Raw genomic sequence first — 25,585 nt, forward strand, 5'->3', positions numbered from 1 at the left:
GGTTAATCTAGGTTTGCTATCAGAAAGCGTGTCTGGTGTAAGACCTCCATCCCTATTTACCACATACTGTTAGTTGAGATCTCCTGTTTGATGTCAAAGTCCTGTTTTCAAAATGAGGTCTGCGTCTGTTTAAAGATCCTTGCAGAGACAGTGAAGGTACACCATTGCAACTTATGCACGATCAGGCAAGGTACCTAAATGATTCTTAATGTTCCTCCTGCAGATGATCCACGTACAATTTCTGTATTGATATTAGCAAGAGGCTCCGGACTGCTAGCACATAAGGTTCTAATCATGCACTCAGTAATAAATATAACCTACTAATACATGTGTCATTAAGCAAAGATTATTTGAAACTCTTTCGGAGGGCAGTCCAGTCACATGTAGCGTCAATCTGCCAGTCCATCAGTTTCAAGTGAAGCGCTGTGCCTCACAACCTCCCTCGGGGTGGTGGTGGCGGCATTCTGAAGAGTCACACAGGGGTATGGTAGCACTCTACAAAAGGTACATGTATTCTTTTCTTTTGCTGGTCGGTTCTGATTTAGTTCCGACTCTACTACCAAGAAGCTTCTTTCGACATCTCTATATCTCAGACATGTAACGGACGGATAGTACATGGATTACCTTGATATGTTGTACTGTCCATTATTGGACATGCTCCATTGCTTTGCAGCTAGGTTAGCTCAATGTAAGTCCCATGTGCTGGCCTTAGTCATTTAAATATTAAAAACACATTGTTCTGCAGTTTTAATTTGCTTCAGTAATCCACTCTCATCATATTTTATTATTTTACTTTTCTTCTTCTAGTGAGTTTGCTGAACTGTATCATAGCATACATAAAGTCATTGTTAACCTTGCAACCATCGACTGCATTTTTTCATTGGCTGAAGTTGCAAAGCAGGGAGATTACTGCAGGTAATCAGTTTTAATTATCGCTGTGTTGATCATCCCTCTGATTTTTATGTATATTTGTGAAGTATTCTAGATTTATTAGATACTTTAAATCTTCTACGTTGTACCTTGTTTTGGGTTTATTGACCACAAGTTAATGTTTCTAATCACTATAATGTAGACGCTGAGCAATAATAACTGTTAGATAACTGTTTAGTTGCTCGAAGCTATCCTGTGTAAGATTTTTCTGCTTTTAGAGTGTCTGGGGCACTTTGGAGGACCTCTGTATCCAAAGGGATCAGATCCAAACGAAAAGAGAACTGATGACTTAGAAGACCAAACAAATTACCTCACTGATTGGTTACAGACATGAAACACCTCCGAAGGTGTAATACTGAACTGAAAGATCTTTCCAGGGTGTACAGTGTGCACTTCTAAATCCTCAGAGAGCAGTAACATGCTGAACTTCTGGAAATGCCTTCTTCCTGGTTTACTCCGCACAGACGTTTTTCCCTCATTGGAGTTTTAGTGTCCACAACCCGTCAGGTAATGAAACAACTAGTACATGTGGCACACTTAGATTGATTATATGAGGGCTTCAACAACATCTACAGGCTCGAAAGGGGACACTAGTTGCTAAAATGAACAGCCTGTGCACGTCTGAGAGGCACTCCATGTATGTCTTTGCTGACCTTTTCCATGCAACAAATCGCAAACAGAAAAAATCCTCCAACCCGTCTGGCTCTATGCTTAGGAAGTAGGATACCAAATTCAGATTCTTGGCACACGCCATAGTTCTTATAACAATGTGGGGCAAAGCCAAAGAATTCCAGGACCCTGACAATCTAGAGTATTTTTGAAAGATTCCATTATGGAGATGTTGATCTTACAAGCACCCGTGAAAGAGGCTGTCTCACTTGCATGTCACTACTCTTCTAGGGCGGCCATAGTCCTTCCCCCAGCTGCATTTAAGCATGTCTCCTACTCCATATTCTGCACCGAAACCAATTGTGCTGGGACTGTTGACTGCAGCATCCCACTGTGTGCCATCTGAGTTGTATTCTGCTGCATTTGCTGAACCATTCGGAAATTATTTTGATTTCAGTTTGGATTCTGTCTGCACTTGCATTGCCATAATAATCATGTTAATAGTCACATTGGAATTATTAACAAAACCTCTCCCCTGTGGACCCACGTATCCAGCGTGTGCATACTGCACACCATTTCCTTGCACCAGAATTTGCAACACCAACAAAAACAGAATAAAAATCCCAATCCATCATCTGATTCCTACCACTCCTCTGAAAATGCTTTGACTGTGCATTTAATGCATTTTTCTTTCAAGTTCCTCTGTTTTGAATCAAAGCAGTCACTACAGTACTTTTTGCTTCAACTCGGCTCTCACCTCTTTGCACTTTTCCATGACAGGAGGAGCTGTACTCCATTGAGGATGCAGTCTTGGAGGCTCCTCAGTTGGCCATGTCTCGGCTGCTTTGAATTCAGCCCATAAATCCTTGGGGACAACAATTTCAAACAGTGTATTCAGATCTACTCAATGTACCTTTGGAATTGCCACCAACCTATCTATTTCTGTATACCATTTGTCTGGTTCCTCTCTAAATTGTGGAAAATGTGTCATAAATGTAAGGAGATTGGTCTGTTCCAAGGAAAGGAGCATGGGCCTTCAGAGGTTTAGCTATTTGTCTGACCACTCTATTTAGATTGGGTGGTAAAATGGGCAGTTTTTCCTTTTACACACCACAGACAAACCGTGGCTCTAAGTAGAAGTAAAAATATTTTAATAATCCCCCACGCCATGGGAGAAATTTTGCATTGTGCAGGGATTCCTGCTTTTCTTATTTTAAAAACAAAAATCCCACTTTTTTTTTTTTTTAAATAAAAGAAGATATTGTAAGTGTACCATACAACACCATCATGCTGACAGAGCCTCATGACACAGGTTCAGTGCATTAATGAGAACTGCTGAGAACGCAGTTTCTGCAAATGTAAGAGCTGTCTCCTGGAGTATTCTTACTTGTAAGCTTTAAATCGACCCTATGGTTCTGTAGAATGCTGCTAATTCATTTCATATACAAATCATTCATAACAAGCAGCAAATATTATTTATTATTTAGGAATTCACTCTAACATACCTGTGTATTCAGGTTTCACAGGATCTTTAGAAAGACTGGAGGAAAAAGCCTTAGTTTGATCCTTGCATTTTAGCTTTATCTGAACTTGAAGTGCCTATGTTTGTTAGCGACTACACATTGAGGTTAGCTGATGAAAACTGCTTCAATGTTAGGAGATGCCTTTAGAAAGCTTTTCGTAATTATTTGTCATAGCTTATTGTGCTTAGAGCCGACCTACAACTTCATATTGTTGCCACATTACTTTTTTTTAGCAACCTTTCTGCTCCATGCACCACTTTATAGATATTATGGCCCTCATTCTGACCTTGGCGGTCTTTTCGCAAGACCGCCGAGTTACCGCCGCGGTGAAGACCGCCGACCGCGGCGGTATGCCGCTGTGCGCATTCTGACCGCTGGGAGCGTTCCGCCGGAAAACCGCCAGCAGCCACACTGGCGGTCGGCGGGAAAGTGGAGACTGGTCAACCTCCACCGCCACGCCAGCAGAACACCGCCCACAGAATTACGACCCACATTTCTGTGTGGCGGTCTTCTGTTGGCGGTATTCTGTTGGCGGTCACCTCCCCATGGCTCCCGTCGCCTCCCGGAGGACCAACGCACAAGGTAAGTTGACCGTCCGTGAGGGGAGGGGGTGGGGGGGTGTTGTGTGATGTGGGCGTGCATGGGGGTGTGCGTGTGAGTGTGTAGAGGGGGTGTGTGAGTGCGTGTATGCGGGCGGGGGGTGCTGCTGTGTCTATGGGTAATGTGTGCTGTTCGGCAGGTGCGCATGTCTGCATGTATGTGTGCGGGTATGTGTCCCCGTTGTGTATGTGTGTGTAGGGGGTGTGTATATGTGCATGTTGGGGGTGTGTGCATGTCGGGGTGCATGTATGTGCATGTCGGGGTGGGGGTGGGGAGGGGGTTCGTACCACCTCTGGGGGGTGGCAGGGGGGTGGAGGGTGTGGGGGGAGGACTCGGGTGGGTAGTGGGGGGTGGGGGAGACCCCTATCAGTGCCAGGGAAGGAATTCCCTGGCCCCGATAGTGCTTACCGCCATGGTTCGCACGGCGGTTCCCGCCCGCAAGAAACCGCGGCGGTAGGCAGGGTCATAATACCCTTGGCGGTCTTGGGACGACCGCCGGGCCGGAGTGCGCAAACTCCAGCCCCGCGGTCATGACCGCCGTGGCGGTCGGAGTGGAGAAGTGGCGGTCGGTCGCGGCGGGGACCGCCGCGGTCAGAATGACATTTTTAATACCGCCGGTTTGTTCGCGGTCCGACCGCCGTCTCTCCGCCGACCGCCAGGGTCAGAATGAGGGCCTATATTTGTATTCTTGAACTTGAGTTTTTCATTGTAAATATGCTCATGATTTAATGCCCAACACTGGGTTGGTTGGGTTAGTCATGACGTTTGAAGGTATGACTCCATTTGATTGGCCCTGCAAGCCACCAGTAATCCCATGACTGGATAGGCACTGAACTATAGAGGCAGTTTCTTGAGACTTGGATTCAAAATAGGCTCTGCATTCCAACTCCCTGTTTTTGTGCTCTAGCCTTGAATAAGGTTTTGCTTGACTGGCGACAAAAACGAAAAACATAAGAATCAGCTCTCTAATGAGCTGAATGAAGGATAATGTAAAGAAGTGGAGCTGCCCAGGAGCCACTAGGAACTTTCACTCCGTTTCCAACCCACGAAAAGCATAAGTGGAAAAGTGCTGGGATTTCTTTTTATCCTAGACTTTGGTTCAATGTTCCATTGCCTGAGACTGGGCACGCTGGTTTATAAAACCTTTTTAACCTTCTCTGTACTTCCTTTGGTTCAGAATTTATTGCATTTTAAAGATGTGGTTAGACACAGTCTCTGAATCCAGGCTCACATTTGCACATGGGAACCAGTGGACATCCCAGTCCTGTGCTTTTCTATGCAGTGTAGAAATTTTGATCACAACCAGCTATTCACAAGATACAGTTCTCTAAAATTGTATAAGCCAGAATACCCTACTGCATGAGCCAGCCTGTTTTCAGCCTCAGTATTGCCCCTGTTTGTACATTGACTTTGGAGGCCACTAGAGAGGACCAGCTGGTCATCTGTTGAAGTCTATGCAGTCCTCCTTTGCCACAGCCCACTGGAACCCTGATAGCCCTATAAACGGATGTTGGGCCTTTGACTTTGGACCAGCTCTTTGGCACTTCAAGACTTTCATTTTTCTCTCTGTGGCAATTCCACTACTCGCTTGGATGATAGTTATTTTGTTGTTCAAAACTGTGTATGCTTTGTGCTATTAATTGCAGTATTCTCAGCTGCCTGGGCCCAAAAACTCAACTCGCAAAGTTGATTCCTCTCCGCCGCTTTTTGCGCCCTGGCCCACTGAGAAACTAGAACAAGGGTAGACGTACAATAACTTACTTCTTACCTAGTTGCACTCTACCTAGCGTCTTTCGCCCATAGACTGGTAAGTCTAAGGAGTGCCATATAACGGCGCTAGGTTGCATTTATTTATATATTTATTTTAAAAAAAATTAAAAGCACCTCAAAATGCTTTTTTTAAATTGCAGTAGACCACACACATGCTCTACTTGTGCGTCACTTTATTTGGGGTGAGCCAAGGGGGTCCATTTGCCTATTGCCATCCTTGGTTTTGCATTTCCCAAATAGCGATTTCCTAGTAAGAAATCGATATTTGGGAATTGCAAAACCGGCCCATTGACACAAACACAGTGGTATTCCTTATTTGTGATTTCCTAACAGCAATTCCTATTTTGTAGGAATCGCTATTAGGAAATCGGTCTCTCTGTACATAGCATTTTGCATTTCCTAAATAGCGATTTCTATGCAGTCGCTATTTAGAAAATGCAAAATTGCATTTTAGTACATCTGGCCCTTGCTCCCTAGGTCGGATCCTGACCTTTATTCCCTTAAGTTGGCATATAGTGAGGATTGTGAGGGGTTGCTGGCCCCTTTGGAATACCGGCTTGAATATCCCATGGACTGGCTGACAGACCTGGGTGAAGCTAGTGGTCTGGACACTTCCCCTGTCTCCAGCATGCTTTCTCCCCCTATCGTGGCTACGGAGGAGGAAGCGTCCTACTCCATGGTGGTAAGGAGAGCGGCCGTGGTCCTGGCCCTCGTGCTGCCTTTGTTGGCAATCAGGACTAACCTCCTGACAGAGGTGCGTCATCCTGAGACTTCCTCTTCTGAATCCCTTTTTTCCCTTAAAAGAAGCCCTCCTGGAGACTTCGTCCAAACACAGCACAGGGGCTCCTGTGAACAGGACAAATGCCCGCCTGACGCAACACTCGACCCTGAGAGCTTGGTTATCCAAGCCTCCACATCCCTAAGCGCATTCCCTTCCACACCCCCAGGTAGGAAATCCAAGAAGCTTGATCAGCTTGGGATGAAGATGTTTTCTTCCCCCAGCCTGGCATTGTGGTCAGTGAACATTGCATGCCTTTTGGGCTGTTACACCCATGCCTTATGGAACACGGTTGCGCAAGTGCTACCACAGATCCCAGAGGAGGCCCAGGCCATTCCCTCCTAACCTGTTGCTTACAGGAAAGACACAGCTAAGTTCACAATATGATGTGGGCAGGATACGACCGACTCACTATGCAGATTGGTTGCTTTGACGTTGGCCTTAAGGCCCCACGCTCGGCTGAGGATGTCTGGCTTTTCGGGGCAAGTCCAATCTACTCCTATGGACACGTCCTTCGACGGCACCCATCATTTTGGAACCAAAGCAGACTCGGCGCTCGAGTGCTTTAAAGAGACCTGGGCTACGGCCAGGTCCTTAGGCCTTGCAGCAGCCCTGTGCCCCCTCAGTCTGCTTTTCTCCCCTTTTGTGGCTACGGAAGGGGCGTCCCACCTCGTTCATTTCCCTCCAGCCACTGTTCTGCTCATGCTGTCCAGCCTGTGCGTCGCAGGGGACGTGGGATTCAACATCCTTGTGGATCAGGGAGCCAGCAGTCTAGCCAGTCCACCGCCTTCCCCCACCCCTTGCAGCTTCCAAACCAGCGTCACTCCTGGAATGGGGCGGTAACATGAGAGAGGCGGAGATCAGAGGCATCTGGTCTTTGGCGGAGTCCGGGCTCCACATCAGTAGGTGAGGGTGAACAGACTGGCATTTTGTTCCCTCTCTCAAAGGGAAAGTAGTGCAGGTGTTCATGGACAACACCACCCTCATGTTGTATTGCAACAAGTAGGGCGGGTGGGATCATGGACTCTTTTTCATGATGCTTTGCGCCTCTGAACATGGCTGGAACATCAGGGCATTTCCCCTGGTGGTTCAACACCTGGCGGGCTCTCTGAACGCCAAAGCGGACAAACTCAGCTGACAATGCCTGGACGATCACAAATGGCGTCTCCATCCGGAGGTAGCGCGTGGTCTCTTTCAGCCTAGGGAGATTCTTGGTTTTATCTGTGTGCCTCAGCAGAGAACACGCAGTGTCAGAAGTGAATATTGGAGTTTCGCCTCTAGTGGAACTCAGGCCTTCTGTATGCCTTTCCGCTCATACCACTTCTGCTCAGAGTTCTCAAGAAGATCAAGAACGACTGGGCCCAAGTGATCCTTATGGCACCATACTGGGCACAAAGAGTCTGGTATCCCGAGCTACTGGACTCGGCCATTAATCCTCCTATCAGACTGCCCCCTCTGGGGGACCTTCTGTCACAGCAGCAGGTGAGGGTTCTCCATCGAAACCTCTCCAGTCTCCGCCTTCTTGCGTGGAGATTGAGCAGTGGCAGTTGACAGCTTTTGACCTTCTGCTGGAAGCCTGTAACTTTATCTTGGCAAAATGGTATACGCCTCTTGATGGAACAAATTTGTGGCATGGTGTACGAACAACTCTGTTGACCCCCTCTGCCCCGCTTTCCGAGGTCCATTTGTTTATACTTTCTTTGGCCCAGTAGGGCTCTGCTTTGGGCACCCTCAAAGGTTATTTGTCTGCTATCTCAGCTTTTCTGAGATTACCTGACCTTCCTTTTTTGTTTAAATCTTCTATTGTAGATTCCTTAAACTTCTTTATCTGTATGTTTCATCCATCCATTCATAATGCCCCAATGGGATTTGAATCTGGTTCTTACTTTCTTGATGTCCGCTCCCTTTGAGCTGCTCCATAACTGTCCTCTCAGGCTTCTAACATTAACAACTACCTTCCTTGTGACCATTCCATCTGCCCACAGGGTGAGTGAGCTGCAGGCATTGTCATCTAAGCCACCCTACCGTTCCATCTGTCCTGACAAAGTGGTGCTTCACACCAGGGCTTCCTTTTTGCCAAAAGTGGTCACACCCTTTCGTGTAGGCCAATCCATCACCTTGCCTGCTTGTTACACACACCCTCATCCTTCCAAGGAAGAGGAGAGACTCCGCCGCCTGGGCCCAAAAAGAGTGTTGGTGTTCTACCTTGATCATACCAAAGAATTCAGGGTAAATGGGCAACTCTTTGAGTATGTGGGTGCGAGGAAAGGTGGGCAGTGCAGAAGAGAACCATCTCTAGATAGGTTGTTCTTTGCATTAAAATGTGCTATGCACTGGCTAAAAAGCAACACCCCAAGGGTTTGCACACTCATTCTACCATAGTGGCAGCTGCAACCACTGCATTAGCATGTGGAGTTCCAGTCTTGGATATTTGTCAGGCAACAATGTGGGCATGACTGCATACATTAACCAAACACTACTGCCTGGACAGTCAGGTCTGGAGGGACTGTTACTTGCCCGTTTGGTCTTGCAGGACTTTCTAGTTTGATCTTGGTTTGCAGACTCTCCTATGGGATGGTATTGCTTGGGTATCTATTCTACGGTAACAAATCTGCAACTAAAAGTCTCTATCAGATGAACAAGTCACTTACCTTCGGTAACACCTTGTCTGATAGAGACATATTCTAGCAGCAGGTTCCTTACCGCCCCATCCATCCTCCTGGCTCTGCAAACTGATTTCTAGGGACAGGGACTTCCTTTCAGGGCTCTAGTTCAGACACGCGAATGGTCAGTGTTCGTCATGGCTCCGTGCTTCTGACGTGGAAAGTTGTGAAAAGAAACAGACGTCAGTGCACCGGGGTGGCAACCATATGCCCCGCAACATCATATCCGGCGCGCACAACGCCAACAGTGGACGCAGAGCCAACCAACACCACCTATTGGAGCGCAGGGGTACTGAATCTCCAGAGTCAGACTGACACCTGGGGAAATTCTAAGGTAAGGAATCTGCAACTAGACTATGGTCCTCATTACGGGTTCGGCGGGCAGCAGAGGCCGCCTGCTAAACTCGTACCGCCACCTGACCGCCTTAGCGGCCAGAACACCGCCAGTCCTATTATGAGGTCACCGCACAGCAGGAAACAGTGTTTCCACCTGCCGGCCCTGCGGTGAACAGGGCCTTAACATTGACACCCGCTCGTAATCGATTTCGCGGCAATGTGGAGGTGTTACGGGTGCAGCAGCACCCGTCACACTTTCCACTGCCCGTAATCGGGGCTGTCAATGGGGGCCACTACACTGTCCATGCCAAGTGAATGGGCAGGCAGGGATCCCTATTGGGCTCCCGGTATCCCCTTTCCACCAGCCTTTGCATGGCAGAGCTACCGCCATTCAAAGGCTGGCGGAAAGGGGACTCGTAATCCCCAGAGCAGCAAGCAGCGCTGCCTTGGCGGATTGAGACTGCCAGCACCACCAGGCTGGCGGCAACCTGGCGGTGTTGGCAGTCTGACTGTGGTGGCTCCGCCACGGTCATAATGTGGAGGCCAGACAGCTGCTTTGGCGGCGGTCCGACTGCCATCGTGGCCCTGGTGGTCTCATGACCTCCAGGGTCGTAATGAGGCCCTATGTCTCTACCAGCTAAGGTGTTACTGAAGGTAAGTAACGTGTTCTTTAGGTCTGTAAACATGATCAGGTGAGGAAGATCAGTTGCAATGGACTATAGTTTTTGGACAACAACATGCTTTTGCATATTGTTTAGGGAGCAATAAAGAGAAAATCCAATGTAGATTCAGTCACTATGTAATTGCAGTATGTTTTAAGATCTGTGTTAAGAGTGTGGTAGTGGAGTTTGCTAACTGACAAGGATCTCCTTGAAAGTTATCTCAAGCAGTGCCCTTAGAACACAGGTAGGTTTCTGGAAGTGTTTGCCTTATTTAGTTGCAGGTTGAGTTGCTTTATCAAAAATAGTTATGCTCCCATGTCTTTTATATTACTTCATCAACTTGCCCTTGTTTTTAACATTAAAGATATTCCAAGAACTAGACTCTCTACTTGGAAAACTGCTGTGGCACATGAGACGCCTTAGGGTATCGCTAGCTAAACTGCAGTTGCCGGTGAACCAATGGGGTCTGGGTGCCCCTAACTTTCACCATTACTAACTTGTCGCACAACTACAGTGGCTGTCCACCTGGATTGCGGGTTGATTACTAGAGGAGCTCTCAACCAGAGAGGACACTTGGATTTGCTGAGAACCACAGTCTTAAACTTCCAAAAGCTAGGATCCCTCAGAACGTGCCTGGCCTTCGCAGGGTAAAGCTACAGTGCTTCACTAGAAGCCTTCATATCACTCAACTTGTTACCCGGTATGCCCTTGTAATCCCACTGCTGGGCCTCTCCCCCAATCTTCAGAGTTGAGTTCTTAACTCTTACCTATGTCACTGGGACAAGACTGGTATCACATCTCTAGGAGATCTTTTTCTTCATGGGCAACTATTATACTTTATTTCACTTGCAGAATAGTTCGGACTAGTTAATGGTACATTTTTGATCTATGGGTCATTACCTTATACTCTCCAAACTAGTTTGGCTATCTCCAACATGGAACTAGAAACACATGTCCTAATACAAGCCATATGTGCTGTGTGAAATGGGCAGAGAATAGCTAATTAGCTTTATAAAGCTATACTAACCAATACTCAAATCCCCCTGCAAACACTTTCTTAATGAGGAAGAATGGACAAAAGCCCTAGAATATCCAAGCAGTGTGTCACACAATGCTTACCTGACTACAATTCTTTATTCGCAATAGGGCCTATTTCTCCCCATCCAAGAAAAGCTGCTTATTCCTCACAGCTAATACGGCATGTGCCTGCTGTTGGACCGTGCCCGCTTACCTTTATCACATGTTTTTGAGTTGTTCTGACTTATCATCTTTCTGGTCCTTCTACAGGCTGAACTAATAGCTCTCCAAAAACTGGATATGTAAGAGACCATTACATTGCAAATCTTTAAGCAGCTGAGAAAAGCTAAAACTGCCCTATGCTTCCTAGACCTGGAGCTTCTGCTCACCAAAAGAGCTATCACCAGTAAGTGGTGATCACCACAGCCCCCTACGTTAGATGGCTGGAATTGGGTTCTTCTTTGTTGGGCCAAGGCTGAAGGAATTGCCTCTGGTAAAAAAGAGGCCCATGGTTTCTGCAAACACCGTAGCGATTGGGAAGCACTGTTGATGCCTCTCATATTGAGCCCTATTGATGAGACATCCTTGCGTGGAATTACACACTCGCCCCCTTCTGCCCACTGGACCCACAGGATCCCATCCCACCTTGAATATCCAAGGACCACTGTCACAATAGAGGCCCCATTGTCCTGTAATCTGCCCCTCCAACTCATCCCTGTTTCTCTCTCCTGCATTGGCATTCCTGATTGCTATGTTATGGAATCCTACCAACTCATATTTGACAGTGTCATTAACTCCTGAATGTTGACCTGGCCTCTTATTGCTATTAGTTAGTCTCTGCAGAAGCAGCATAACCCATTACCTTCATATCACAACAACAAACTACAACTCTGTAGAGCGAGACAGGTGAACCTGTCCTACTCTCTAATTAATACAGAAACCCACCTCTATTTTGCTTAATCTCGTTTCCCATTTTAGCTATGTCCCGTAAAATATTATTGACAGCTATAATGGACTTAATGTTATGTTAAAAAAACGTGTGATGGTGGATTTTCATGAGCTTTTTCGCATGCACACTGTCACCTTGCAGAGGTAAAGGACGAGGTAGTCTATAAATATTATAATTATAATAAATAGCTGTTTCACATTCACCTATAGAAATTGTTGTAAATCATGGAACTATACTGATATATAGTGCCTTCTAGTGGGAATAGTCCACTGATCTGAAAGTTGCTATTCTGCGTGTTTCACTACCCAGTGTTTGCAAATCCCTGATGCTTTTTTATGAATAGAAAAGCCTACAATTTGCAGCAATCATTTGTGCTTACATTTTACAGGGAGGGCTACTAATTAAATATGTAACTCATTGTTGCCTGCTTCAAGGCTGTCATTTGTGTGCCTTCCCCGCCTCCTCACCATATTCTAAATGTGTTGTGGCTGACATTTCTGAACCTGCTTCCTGTTCATTCTCCTACGTTTACAAAGATTGTGATGATTGTTGGTCAATCTTTAACCCAAAATTCAAAAGAGATAAAGAATAGGAGCTGCTCTTATCTCGCCAACATTTTCCACCTGTCACCAAATCATAATTTGCCTTTCTCTTTTGGAACTCATCATTATTTGTGTTGATAAAGAAGATGGTGCCTTCAGATGTATAGTTCTGTTTCAGTTTTTTTTAATGTTACTGCACCTACTGCAAATTTGTTATACTGCTTCTGAAGTGCTTGTGAAGGACTACTCCAACACCTTTGGAATAGTTAGTAGGCTTGTTATTTTAACTGCTGAGTTTTTGCTTTGCGCCCCTTTATTATTTGTAATGTAATTGAGTCATGAAAACTCTGTTCACTATCTTACCATCTTAACACTCTTTCATGAATATAGCCATCTTTGATGGGATGGTTGTTGGAAGAGGCCCTTTCTGGGTGGCTGTACCCCAGCCAGGCAGAATGTACCACTTCTTTCAGGGGTGGGTGTTTACAACCACTTCTTTCAGGGAAGGGTGTTTACACTCACTGTATAACCTGAGCTCACTCTTGGGTAGCTTGCACTGAGCAGTCAGGCCTATCACAGAGGTCATGTGTAAAGCATTGGCACAGCAGTCCCACAATAAATACACTGAGTGTCACAAGAGACTTCACACCTGTGGTATCTAAATAAAGATTGTATTAAACACACAAATTAATTAACACAATATGAACATTGTGAATTTCTGGGCATATATCACACTCGGAAAAATTACTAGCAAACACAGATTAGAATGACATCATCAGTATGTGCACTGGGGAGAGATCCTATCTTACCCTCCTAGCACTCTTATGCGGTGCGTAATGTTGTCAACCCTAGGCCCACTCTGGCAATTATTATAATGCAATACCACACAGTTTAGGGTGCACCCCAGATCACAACCACAACAATTTTAAGCAACACCATGGGCCAAGGCCGTACAGGTAGAACAATGCCAAACATTGTATTCTGTTGGCAGGAAATCAACGTGTAAAGCAACACCGCCAGCCAATGTAATCGCTTACAGGTGGTTCTCGAGCAGTCACTCCCGCACTCACTCAGCACCGATACGCAGTGCTCCAGAAATCAGGCAGGTTAGAATGACACACACACTCACTCACACACACACTCTCTCACACACACTCACACACAGACACACACTCACACTCTGTGGTGCAACTGATATCCAGTAGGTCAATTGGTATCTGAGTGCAGACCCCGAGGCCCAAACCCTCCTCATCCTCCAGCTCACCCAGACTACCCCACACCCACGGGTTGGAGAAAAATCACCAGGGGCGGCTCCTCTGCTATGGCGGAGGAACGTCGCCCCTACGCCATCAGCTGCAAACCTTTCAAAATAAAACAATGTTTGTTATCGTTTTATTTTTAAAGGAGCAGTGCCATGTGGGGATGACAGCCATGGAGGGGAGTGCACACAGCACTCCCTCAGTGTGATTGTATATTTAGCCAGCTGTCTCGGGCTGGCCAAATACACTTGTGCACAGGGATCTCTCCAACTCGGCACTGTGTTGGCGGGTGGAGATGGCAGGCAGAGATCTCCACTCTGCCTCAGGGCACTCCAGCCAATCATAACGCTGCTAGGAGCAGCGTCAGGATTGGTGGCAGAGCAGGTTGGGAGCCTATTCCTGCAGTGCATCGGAGATCAGCGGTGCGCTCAAGGTAAGATTTTTTTTTTTTTTTATATATTTTTTATTTTTGTTTTGTTCCCCCGTCTGGCAAATTTGCCCAGTTGCCAATCGTGTCTGGAAATCATCCTCCTCCCTGATACTAGGCCGATCGCAGCTGGAGTCACACTTAGTCAGGATCGCAGGGGAGAAGGTGGGGGGTAGGCAGCAGGACTGATTAGGAGGCAGTTGGCAAATGAGGGGTGGTTTCGCCACCACTCAGGAAGCTCACCCCCAGGAGGCGAAGCAGAAGCAGCTGAGGGAAATAGTTTGCTCAACCCAAGGATTCCGTAATGTGCCTTCCAGCACGAGCTCAGTTCTGCGAAGCACCGGGGGAGGAGGTCTTGCAGTCTCTTGACCTGCTTCCGTTGGCTCTCTGAAGTTTTCCTTCAGCCCATTCAATTACTCTCACCACCCAGGCCCGGTCCGGGCAATACTACATGGAAACACAATGTTGTCAGGGGTCGGGTGAGGAGAGGGCAGGTAGTTCGCTGCAAGGAGGGCCCAAAAGGAACTAACAATGAAGGGGAATGTAGCAGGGAAGCCTCTTGGAAGAGAGAGGCACCCTGTCAGGTACACGTCGATGAAAGTCGCACCAAGGATATCCGGGGCACAGTGCCTGGTGAGCGTTGATGCGGGTCACACCAGACAGTTCCAGTCACACACAGCGAAGAGTTATAAATTCAGTGCCTCCCTGGAAATGAGGCTCAATGCCTGGTGTACATTGATATGAGTCACACCAAACAGTTCTGGTCACACACAATGAAGAGTTATAAATTCCATGTCCCCCAGGAAATGATGCGCAAAGCCTGGTGCATGTTGATATGATTTGCACCAAAGAGTTCTAATAACACGCAGCGAAGAGTTATAAATTCCATGCCTCCAGAAAATGAGGCACAACGCCGGCTGCACGTTGATACAGGACGCACCAGACAGTTGTGATAACACACAACAAAGAGATGCAAATTCCGTGCCTCACTGCAAATGAGGAACAACACCCAGTGCAGATTGATACGGCTCTCACAAAACAGTTCCGGTCACATACACAGATGCAAGTTCAGCAGTGACACACAAGGTAAAATGAGACACTACTATGGGTGCACCCTCACCTCTGAGGTTCTCCCTCTGTGAATCAGACACCGCAGGCAATGAGCGTGCAGTCGCTGTGCCGCACACGAGAGATGTGGCATGTTGGACGAAGTGGGCCACGTGGGTCCTGCAGCCAGTGAATCCACTCTCCACCAACAAGACGCTTATGTGTGTTGAGGCTCACGATGCGGGAGCCACACTCCTTAGATATGGGCACTGCTCTTGGGGCTCTGCACCAGGCAGCCATGCAACCAGTTGGGATTCGATTCAGCAGAAGATGTAGGCACTTAAGAGGGCACTGCTCTCCAGGTGTCCCCAGTAGTCGGTGTTGGTCCCTCGCTGGAGATCTTTGATGTCTTTGAGACCCCACAGGAGAACAGAGGCCAAGCCAACGAGCCCTTGGAGAGCACACTTCCGGTTGCCACACAGCAGCAGGAAGTCTGCCTAGTCCAGCCACTATGTATGAAGTGTGCAGTCCCTTCCAATGGCAGTAATCCTCCTTGTCCACAACAGATTCCTCTGGGAGTGTGCACCATGCAGAAAATGTTCTCTGGTACCATGTCCCCATAAATGTATTTCTCCCCTGCTGAAGTACGGCACCAGTAGTTTTACTGTAGTATGCCTTTGAAACCGGGGTGGTTCAGAGGTTCACTCTTTGAACCTCAGATGTCTCCCGTAAATTTCAGTCCTGTCTGCTGTGGGGCCATGGAATGTAGTTTTTAATCTTTAGTAGGGCCATGATCTTATTCTCAGAGGTCAAGTGTCAAAACCCCTCCCTCCAGTTTATCCAGGCAGGCCCTCAAATGGCAGAGGTCTGTTTGTCCAGTTGCATGCCCAGTGTTTATGGCTGTCACTAATGAATGCATAGAGCTACTCACCCTGCCTCCAGTGTGAATTAGAGCCAATAAGAAAGGCACACAATGTTGTGGCTCCATTTGCTTGGACTCAGTGATAGTTTAGCTTATGGCTTGCGGCCTATGCCCTTTTATCCAATATTCATGCTCTGTATTTCTCTATTCATTTAATTAATTGTATTATTGCTTTTTTAGGGCATTGATTTAATTCTATTATTAACCACTGTTCTGCAAAAGCGTCATTATTAGTGCTATGGATGACATAGTAAGCATCATGTTCTTTCTTCTGAATTACAAGATCAGAATGCGAGGCACACAGAATAATATTTTGTATTTCTGGCCCTAAGACTGTGTAAAGAGTCCACCGCCCAGGCACATATCCTCGTCGAGGTTCAGTGCATGGGCATAAACATGTCCCCTATAAAAACATATTGTAGGACAAACATCATTGGAGGTGGTTCCAGCTAGAAATTTCCATCCATGCTGCATGGCGGTTTTCCGTAGACCTCAGCCTTTGGATCTCCACGGATTCTGATCTGGAGACTGGTGGCCTGAACTTGTACCAAGGTAGCACAGGTAAGGGGGACACTGTAGGGACAGATTGGGCTTATAGCGCCATGCTCTTGCTTAGGAGCTAGAAAATATGCTTTTATGTAGGAGTTGTATATTCATGTTATGACAATATGTTGGGGTTGTTTATATTCACATCTCTAATTTTCACAATCCTGATTCTGTTATTCCTTATTAGCCTAATCATTGCAGCTCATGTATTTTATCATAGATTACAGTCTTTCTGGGAGGGTTGGGCCGACAGCTGCCACCTTGTGTGTGAGTGACTCAGATCCCTACAATGCATAACATGTGTAGGAAGGGCATGCATACTTGTACGCTGTAATTACAGTGGGAAAGTGCTGAGAGCCCTAAGGCCACTAAAGGAGAATCAGCCAAACCTATGAGAAGAGCCAATCTGCTATGTTGGGAAAACCCACTTGGGGGTTCTTCACTACCGTGGCACGGAACACCCATGTGTACCTGCCCAGCCTTTCATCTACCACCTGCTCTGCCCTTTAAAGGTTGCTCTAGGAGTAGTGCAAGGCCTATTCAGGGTTGGCTAAGGAGTGAGTCATGCCATCCTAGGTACAAGCACAACTGTGCCTCCGCAGGCCTGCAATAGAGGGCCTGACAAATGTTTGACAGGCTATTTTAGTGGTGGGCACACTCAGCGCCACGTCCCATCACTAGCCAGGGCCGTGCCCACCCCGGGTATGTGGTTTACCTTTTTGCAGAGAAGTCCTGGGTACAGAACCTAATGCAGCCACTTAAGTGTCCTTTCCTGGCTTGTGTAGGAAGGGCACACGCAATTTCCCACTGCAGTACAGGGGGGGAAGTGCCCAGAGTCCTAAGGCCATGCAAAGAGAGTCAGCAAAAAAACAGGAGGAAAAAGCTAAATGTTTTAGGAAAATACTCTAAGAAGGGCCAGGTCCAACAATAGCCATCTACCAAAGCTGTCTTAACTCTTATCTTTCCCTTTGTTCTTTGTCAGTCTCTACTATCTAAATTGATTGGCATGAGTACCTAATGCGGATGTTGCTGTTGGCAAGCAAGCAAATTAGTTCCCCCTGCAGAAATTCACAAATAGTATATTCCTGTGGTTCACCTCTGCACAACCATTGCAGTCATGTTACTTTTCTCCTTAAAGTTTATCAAAAGTCTCTGGTAACTCCACTATTCTGCTTCGACCTCCTATGTTTGTAGCCACCATACAATATGTCTTCTGTGTTATAATTTAAATCTCGGGATGTTTTGTTGTTCTGTGAGTGTTTACAAACTGGGGGCCACTTCAAAACTTCTGTTGAATGTAGCACAGCCTCCTCACCTAGGCCTCAACTAGAAAAGTTTCTGGAGAGCCCCACAACAGGAGACCACCTAGGTACTTGCCCGACTCCGCACTCTGGAGGCACAGTACTATTAGCAGATGGGATGTAAAGCCCGGGTGACACCAGCTCTGTAACATATTTTGTTAGATGTTGCATTCAAACATTATTCGACGATATCAGGACCATTCAGGCGCAGTTCTTTATAACAGATACATTCGTTGTGAATTTTCTGGCTATTGTTTTTTTGGGAGATTTGGCGAATAGGTCATCATGCATAGTGAATGCTCTTGATGCGGTGGTTGTGCTTTTAAAGACAGCGGATAATAAACCTTGTTGGGTTACTGACCTAAGGTTTGTTCGAAGTTTGTCGTGCTGCCGTTGGTTTGGATCATTACTGGTGAGTTAAACGTGTTTAGTTGTTTACCGTAAGTCACCGTGCGGACTGCAGCTAGCAGCAGCGCTCTTTTGATTTTACTGATAAAAATTAGCCGCCGTTGCTGTAGTTACTGTTGGCAAAGTCGGAACCGTCAAAGCGTGACATAATTTATAGCACCATATTTCAAATCCGTTACCAAGGAAACAAACAACAAAAAACGTGACTATTAAAACTCTGCCTCTTTTCTTGAATTGAGTATAAATAAATATGATCATTGCTGAAAATAATGATTTATTGTACCCGCTTCGTTCTCTGTCCGTGAAAGATTTGGGCGCAGCATCTAATTAGGCAGAGAGACTGCGAGTGAACCCTCGGAGCCTAACCTCGAGGTGTAGTTTAGCCGGGCTAGGTTTATTATGAGTGCAGCGGAGTGTGTGCGTGCACCAGTATGGAATGGAAATAAGAACAAGCATTTGCAATGCAATGGGTCTCGTATTTGTTCGACTTAAAAGTATTAGCGTTGTGAAGTCCTAACTGGACTTTTCTTGCCACATAAATTGAAAATGAAAAGTAACATGGCTGATTAAAAGCGCCACACCATGAAGGAGCACACAAAAGAAACAGAAGTTCGCTCTGCAGTTATGCAATTATCCATGTAACAGGGTCGATGTCATGCAAAGCGCTCGACTACTGCCCAGCGAGATTGCGCTGCGTAGAAAATGAAAAGAAAAAGTAGTCTAGAAGCCCTGCGTAAAACAGGGAGCCTCGTATGTTTTCAGTAGTTGGCCTGTACGCTCGAGGAGGGCTAAACACCGGAAAAGGCACGACGTATGCATGCGTGTCACAAATGAAATCAAGCAACTTTTAAAAGGCAAGCCCACCTACCAGCGAAAGTGATGGGCATGCGGTGGGCGCGGTTAAAAGCCCACAGAGAGATTACAACAGGGGCCAGAGTGCTCACGCGCTCGACCCTAAAAATGGGAAAAAACGAGTTAGTGGTGTATAATATCCCGAGAGTGTGTTGCCGCTGGTCATAGGGGAGAAACATCTTTCTGGGGTTCCAACATCGCTATGTAAAGGACTCAGGTCTGAGCACCGTTCCAAGTTAATCCATCAGTAGCATCCTTAAGTGCTGTCCATTTTGCACGACTGACTGATGAGTAGCACCCCTATGTGCCCCAAAGTGCATCACCCTCTCAAATGAGTGAAAGTTTTGCCTTGTACATTCACATCCACCTTGGTACATGGAAGGAATCATCTTGCCACACCTACTCCTAGCCTGCAAAGGACTCTGAGGAGACTGCCATATGATGCTGCAACAAAGCAGCCAACCATTGCTCATAACAAACAGTTGCTGCAAGTGGAATCTCGATGCCTCTTTCGGACTTGGTCTCCTTTGATCATTATCATACTGCAATAATATAGTCAGAAATCATCACTTTTCATCTTTCATGAGCATCTGAATGCAGAAACAAACAAAACAAACATATTCACTGGGCTTGCACTCAATTACCACTCAGAAATATTTACAACATCACCAATGCACGGGCCAATAAGTTATTGAATCTATGTAAAAGCCTAGGTTTGCATATTTTTAATGGGAGGGTGAAAGGTGACTCCATTGAGGAATTGCATTCAGCACAGCTCAGGACAGCAGCGTAGCAGACTGCACAATCACAGATCTAGTCTTCTCTGAGATTAATGGCTTAATTTTCAAAGAGCAGTCGCCACTTATACCATAATAAAAATATCCCTCTGCCCTAAAACAGTCAAACAAAAACTCCCACTTCAAAGAAGCCTACAAAGTGAAGGCACTACTGCCCTGTTTATGAATCACCTAATACATTAGCTAAATGCATTGAAGTCCATAATCATTGGGGTTTCCTCAAATGCCCTTCATCCTTTATGGTTCCCTCTTTCTCTTTTACTAATTCTTGCCATTCTCCTCTGAGGTGAATTCTAGAATGCTGTTTGATCCTGTTATGTATCTGTCCAAGTAATTCGGTTAGTTCGAATTTGTAACTTACACAAAAGCTTCTGTATAACTCGAATATACCATTTATGCCATGGCTAAAGTCTCTCATAGCAAGGTGAAGTGTGCCATCCTCCCTCAATTTAGTAGGCTCTGTCTGGCCAGGTATCTGTTCTGCCTAGTAGACGTGAATCTTAAGCCTCCTAGAAGCTCCACCCCATATTTTCTGTGCTAGACGTGCACACACTCAGTGGTGTTATTAGTCCTGCACGAGGGTGCCTATTGCCTCATTATCAGGCTATAAGAATCAGTGTATATGTCAGCTGGAAATCGATTGACTGTCTACAGGCTTTCCCCCTGTACCACTGGGTGAGGAACCTACTGACCATCATGGCTTCATATCAGCCCCTCATTACGGAGGCCATCTCATGCCTCACGTTGTGCATCCCCTTGTTTGTTTCATAATAAAACTACCCTACAAAAAACACTACACTCCTCATGGCTCTCTCAGCCACCAAGTTCACCACCCACACACACAGACCCAACAAAATGCCTCCTTAACCTGCTGGAAGAGGAACACTATGTTGAAAAGCAAGACTATTGTGAGCCTCAAACAGTTAACACAACTAGCAACACTCCTGCTTCAAGCTCACATTATACTACATACCCTTCTACTAAACAAAACAACACTACCACTAACACACCCTATCTAAACTGCCAGCTCATAAATGCTCAATCACTCTCAAAAAACAAGCACCACATCTACGACCTTCTCACAGACGCACAACCTGACTTACTATTCATTACGGAAACCTGGTTGGGAGATGACATGGCACCAGTATTGCACGAAGCCCTTCCTCCAGGCTATCAAACCATCACACAAAACCGTATAGGCAAGAGAGGAAGTGGACTAGCTATTATATTCAAACAGGCAATAAACCTCAGTAAAACAGACAACATCTCCATACAAGGTTGTGAAGCCCTCCTTACCAGATGCCACCCTACTCCAACTTCCACCTGTAACTTTCTCCTCCTTTACAGACCTCCACCTAACAACTCCACTTTCCCAGATGCCTTTCTTGACATAGTCTCAAACCTTATTACACTATACTCCAATCTATGCATTCTTGGGGATCTAAACATTTGGTTTGACAAACCCAATATGCCCCATCCAAAAGCTATCACCACTGGCCTACTCGCATTGAATCTACATCAGATTGTACACAATCCCACACACATCGCTGGTCACATCCTAGATGTAATTTTTGCTAAGCCTGAACTTGTTACTATTCATAGCATCACACCAACCACCTGGTCAGACCACCATCTGATAACTTTCCGACAGACAACTCCACAAATCAACACACCCCACAACCACTTACATACATACACCTATCGACCATGGAGAAAACTCAATTTGGATCACTTAGAAACACAACTAACAGCAAACACAGATCTAGATACAATCAATTCTGTACCTAAACTTTGAGTGGCTACAGGAAGCTTTTGATGTCCTAATACCACTCAGAAAAACTAAACATGACAAAAGAAAACCAACACCTTGGAGAAACACAGAACTTAAAAAGATTAAAAAACAAATCAGAAAGTTGCAGCGGACCTGGCTCAAAACAAACAACAGTCAAGACAAACTGCAGCTACACAAACTTAACAGGATATACAAATCATCAATCAAAAAAGCTAAAAAAAGATACTACTCAGACAGAATTCTAAATGCTCAATCTACAACCAAGGAATTTTACAAAATTCTCAATGAATTTCGAAAACCCACATGCATGGAAGGAAGTCATCCCACCACTCAAGATTTCACAAACAAATTGGCAACTCACTACACAACCAAGGCAGACACATTGGACTCCTATTTAAAACAGAAGAAAACCATCAGCACCAACCCCTTTACTAAAATACCCTTTAAGAATAAACCATCCCAACCTCTACAGTCCTTCAAACAAATATCCCAGGATGAATTTATGGATTTGGTCAAAGCAAGCAGACCTTCTGGTTGCCCTTCTGACCCTTGCCCACCACAGATCTTCAAGAACATCCTGCTATCTACTTCCGCTGCCACACCTGTAAGAAGAATCATCAACAACTCTTTAACTTCAGGAACTTTTCCTACAGACCTGAAAAAGGCATATATACGACCATTATTAAAGAAAACAAATCTAGACCCGCAAGACCCCAACAACTACAGACCTATCACAAATGGACCTTTCCTGGGCAAATTGATAAAAAGAGCAGCATTCGCCCAGATGTCACAATTCATTGAAGACAATACTTTCAGACTTCCAAACTGGATTCCGCCCAGGAAGAAGCACTGAATCGGCACTCATGGCAATCTGGGACGATCTTAAAAACGCAGTTGACCGAAATGGAGTTGCTGCACTACTTCTCTTGGACCTCTCAGCTGCCTTTGATACGGTTGACCATGACACCCTAACTCAAAGACTCCATGAAGCCGGCATACAAGGGATTGCGCTCGACTGGATTACTTCCTATCTCCAAAAAAGAGCAAATATCATCCACTCACCCCCCTTCTCATCCGAACCCTACCTCACAAAAACAGGGGTCCCCCAAGGGTCAATCATCTCACCTTTGCTTTTTAACATCTACATGATATCTTTACCAGAACTGATCAATGAGTTCCATCTCACATGCTACAACTATGCAGATGACACACAAATACTACTTCAATTAGAAGACCCCAAAAACATTGAAAACTCTCAAATCTTCAGTTGCCTCAGAGCCGTTGATCAGTGGATGACCTGGAGCCATCTCAAACTAAATACCTCCAAAACTGAAATACTCACATGTGGTGACTGGAAACATTATGACCCTCTATGCGTCTGGCCTGACGATCTCGGACCACCTCCTCAATTATCCAAGGAAGTGAAAAACCTAGGAATCACCATGGATTCCAAACTAACTATGAATGCCCAAGTAGACAAATTAGCACGCACAAGCTTCATCTCCTTAAAGACTTTACGACGCATTTTCCCTCACCTCGGATTTCCACACAAGGTGCAAGCTACTATCTCACTTGTATTATCCAAACTGGATTATGCCAATAGCCTCTACCATGGATCATCTCTATCTGTTATGAAAAAACTACAACGTATCCAGAATTCCGCAGCCAGGCTACTACTACATATAAAGCCGCAAGCCCACATCTCCCCTGCCTTGAGAGCACTACACTGGCTACCCGTTGCCAGAAGATGCACTTTCAAGTTGCTTTGTATCACCCACAAAGCTATACATGGAACAGGATCGCTTTTCATCAGAAAGAAAATTTCCAAATACATCCAACAAAGAACCCTCCGCTCAAGACTGGCACCCCGCCTTAGAACACCACCATACAAGAAAAAGACTGTAGGTGGTACATCCTTCTCCGTCCAAGCAGCCAAACTATGGAATTCATTACCCCCAACTATAAGAGCCACAGATAACTTTCTTGTTTTCAGGAAACTACTCAAGAGTTGGCTCTTTCCTTCATAACCACCTTTTTCAAACAACTATGAACTGCATATGCCTATGTGGATAATTATATTTTTTTTCAGATTATATGTATATTTCTATTTATTTATAGTTTCTTTGGAAACTAAAGCAAGGCTGTGCGCTCAGAGATCCCATAGCAGAAAAAGATCTAGAATCCTTCCTGGAGGTGAACTGATGATGTACTAGAGCGTAATCTGTATCTGACTGTGACGCGCGGGTTCTATCTCCCTCTCCTGGAGACACAGAGTAGAAGGTTCTCCCTTTATAAAGCACCTGTAAGCTCCGCCCGCTGAGCCACGCCCGTCCACCCTTGAAGTAGGTAAAGGGATTCCCGCCTTTTACCAGGATGATGGACAGCTTTCCAAAACGACCCCAATGCGTTTACCGCCGATTTCCGGTGGTGCGTTGTTAATGCTCAGAAGCACGAGGACATCTCCACAAAGACGCACTAGTAACAATCACATTGCCAAAGGAACACAAGGTTGCTGGAGACGTTTTCCCTGTGGCCCATCAAGTACCCTTAGTGTACAATATAAACGGGGCGTATAAAACATGCTAGGTTACGCTTACTAACATACTCGTAGAAAATACTCCGGTTGGGTAGGCCACGATGCTCATTTTACAGAAACTAAACCTCAAAGGAAGCACTTGCAATTATAATCGTAGCAGGTGCCGCAGTTGAAGCTCAGCTTCTGGAAAGGACAAGCCATCCTAACTCTTGGGCTTGGCAAAGATAAAGCACGGCTGTGCGCTCAGAGATCCCATAGCAGAAATGATCTAGAATCCTTCCTGGAGGTGAACTGATGATGTACTGGAGCGTAATCTGTATCTGACCGTGACGCGCGGTTTCTATCTTCCTCTCCGGGAGACACAGAGTAGAAGGTTCTCCCTTCATAAAGCACCTGTAAGCTCCGCCCGCTGAGCCACGCCCCGTCCACCCTCGAAGTAGGTAAAGGAATTCCCGCCTCTTACCAGGATGATGGACAGCTTTCCCAAAACGACCCCACTGCGTTTACCGCCGATTCCGGTGGTGCGTTGTTGATGCTCAGAAGCACGAGGACATCTCCACAAAGACGCACTAGTAACAATCACATTGCCAAAGGCACACAAGGTTGCTGGAGACGTTTACCCCGTGGCCCATCACGTAACCTTAGTGTACAATATAAACAGGGCGTATAAAACATGCTAGGTAACGCTTACTGACATACTCGTAGAAAATACTCCGGTTGGGTAGGCCACGATGCTCATTTTACAGAAACTAAACCTCAAAGGAAGCACTTACAATTATAATCGTAGCATGTGCCGCAGTTGAAGCTCAGCTTCTGGAGGTGAACTGATGATGTACTGGAGCATAATCTGTATCTGACTGTGACGCGCAGGTTCTATCTTCCTCTCCGGGAGACACAGAGTAGAAGGTTCTCCCTTTATAAAGCACCTGTAAGCTCCGCCCGCTGAGCCACGCCCCGTCCACCCTCGAAGTAGGTAAAGGAATTCCCGCCTCTTACCAGGATGATGGACAGCTTTCCAAAACGACCCCACTGCGTTTACCGCCGATTCACGTGGTGCGTTGTTGATGCTCAGAAGCAGGAGGACATCTCCACAAAGACGCACTAGTAACAATAACATTGCCAAAGGCACACAAGGTTGCTGGAGACGTTTACCCCATGGCCTATCACGTACCCCTAGTGTACAATATAAACGTAGCAGATGCCGCAGTTGAAGCTCAGCTTCTGGAAAGGACAAGCCACCCTAACTCTTGGGCTTGGCAAAGATAAAGCACGGCTGTGCGCTCAGAGATCCCATAGCAGAAAGATCTAGAATCCTTCCT

At 46.0% G+C, this 25,585-nt stretch overlaps 1 protein-coding gene across 3 annotated transcripts in view; it reads left to right on the forward strand.

Moving 5' to 3' along the window:
* The window catches only part of MSH3 (mutS homolog 3), a 1,766,808-nt gene that overhangs the window by 1,228,524 nt on the left and 512,699 nt on the right, over positions 1-25,585 (forward strand). For all 3 annotated transcript variants that reach the window (XM_069224514.1, XM_069224522.1, XM_069224532.1), the window contains one exon: positions 808-915. In XM_069224514.1, coding sequence (XP_069080615.1) covers positions 808-915 — 108 coding nt within the window. The remainder of the gene's footprint in view (positions 1-807; positions 916-25,585) is intronic.

This window comes from Pleurodeles waltl, chromosome 1_1, assembly GCF_031143425.1.
Source record: "Pleurodeles waltl isolate 20211129_DDA chromosome 1_1, aPleWal1.hap1.20221129, whole genome shotgun sequence".
Lineage (NCBI taxonomy): Eukaryota > Metazoa > Chordata > Amphibia > Caudata > Salamandridae > Pleurodeles > Pleurodeles waltl.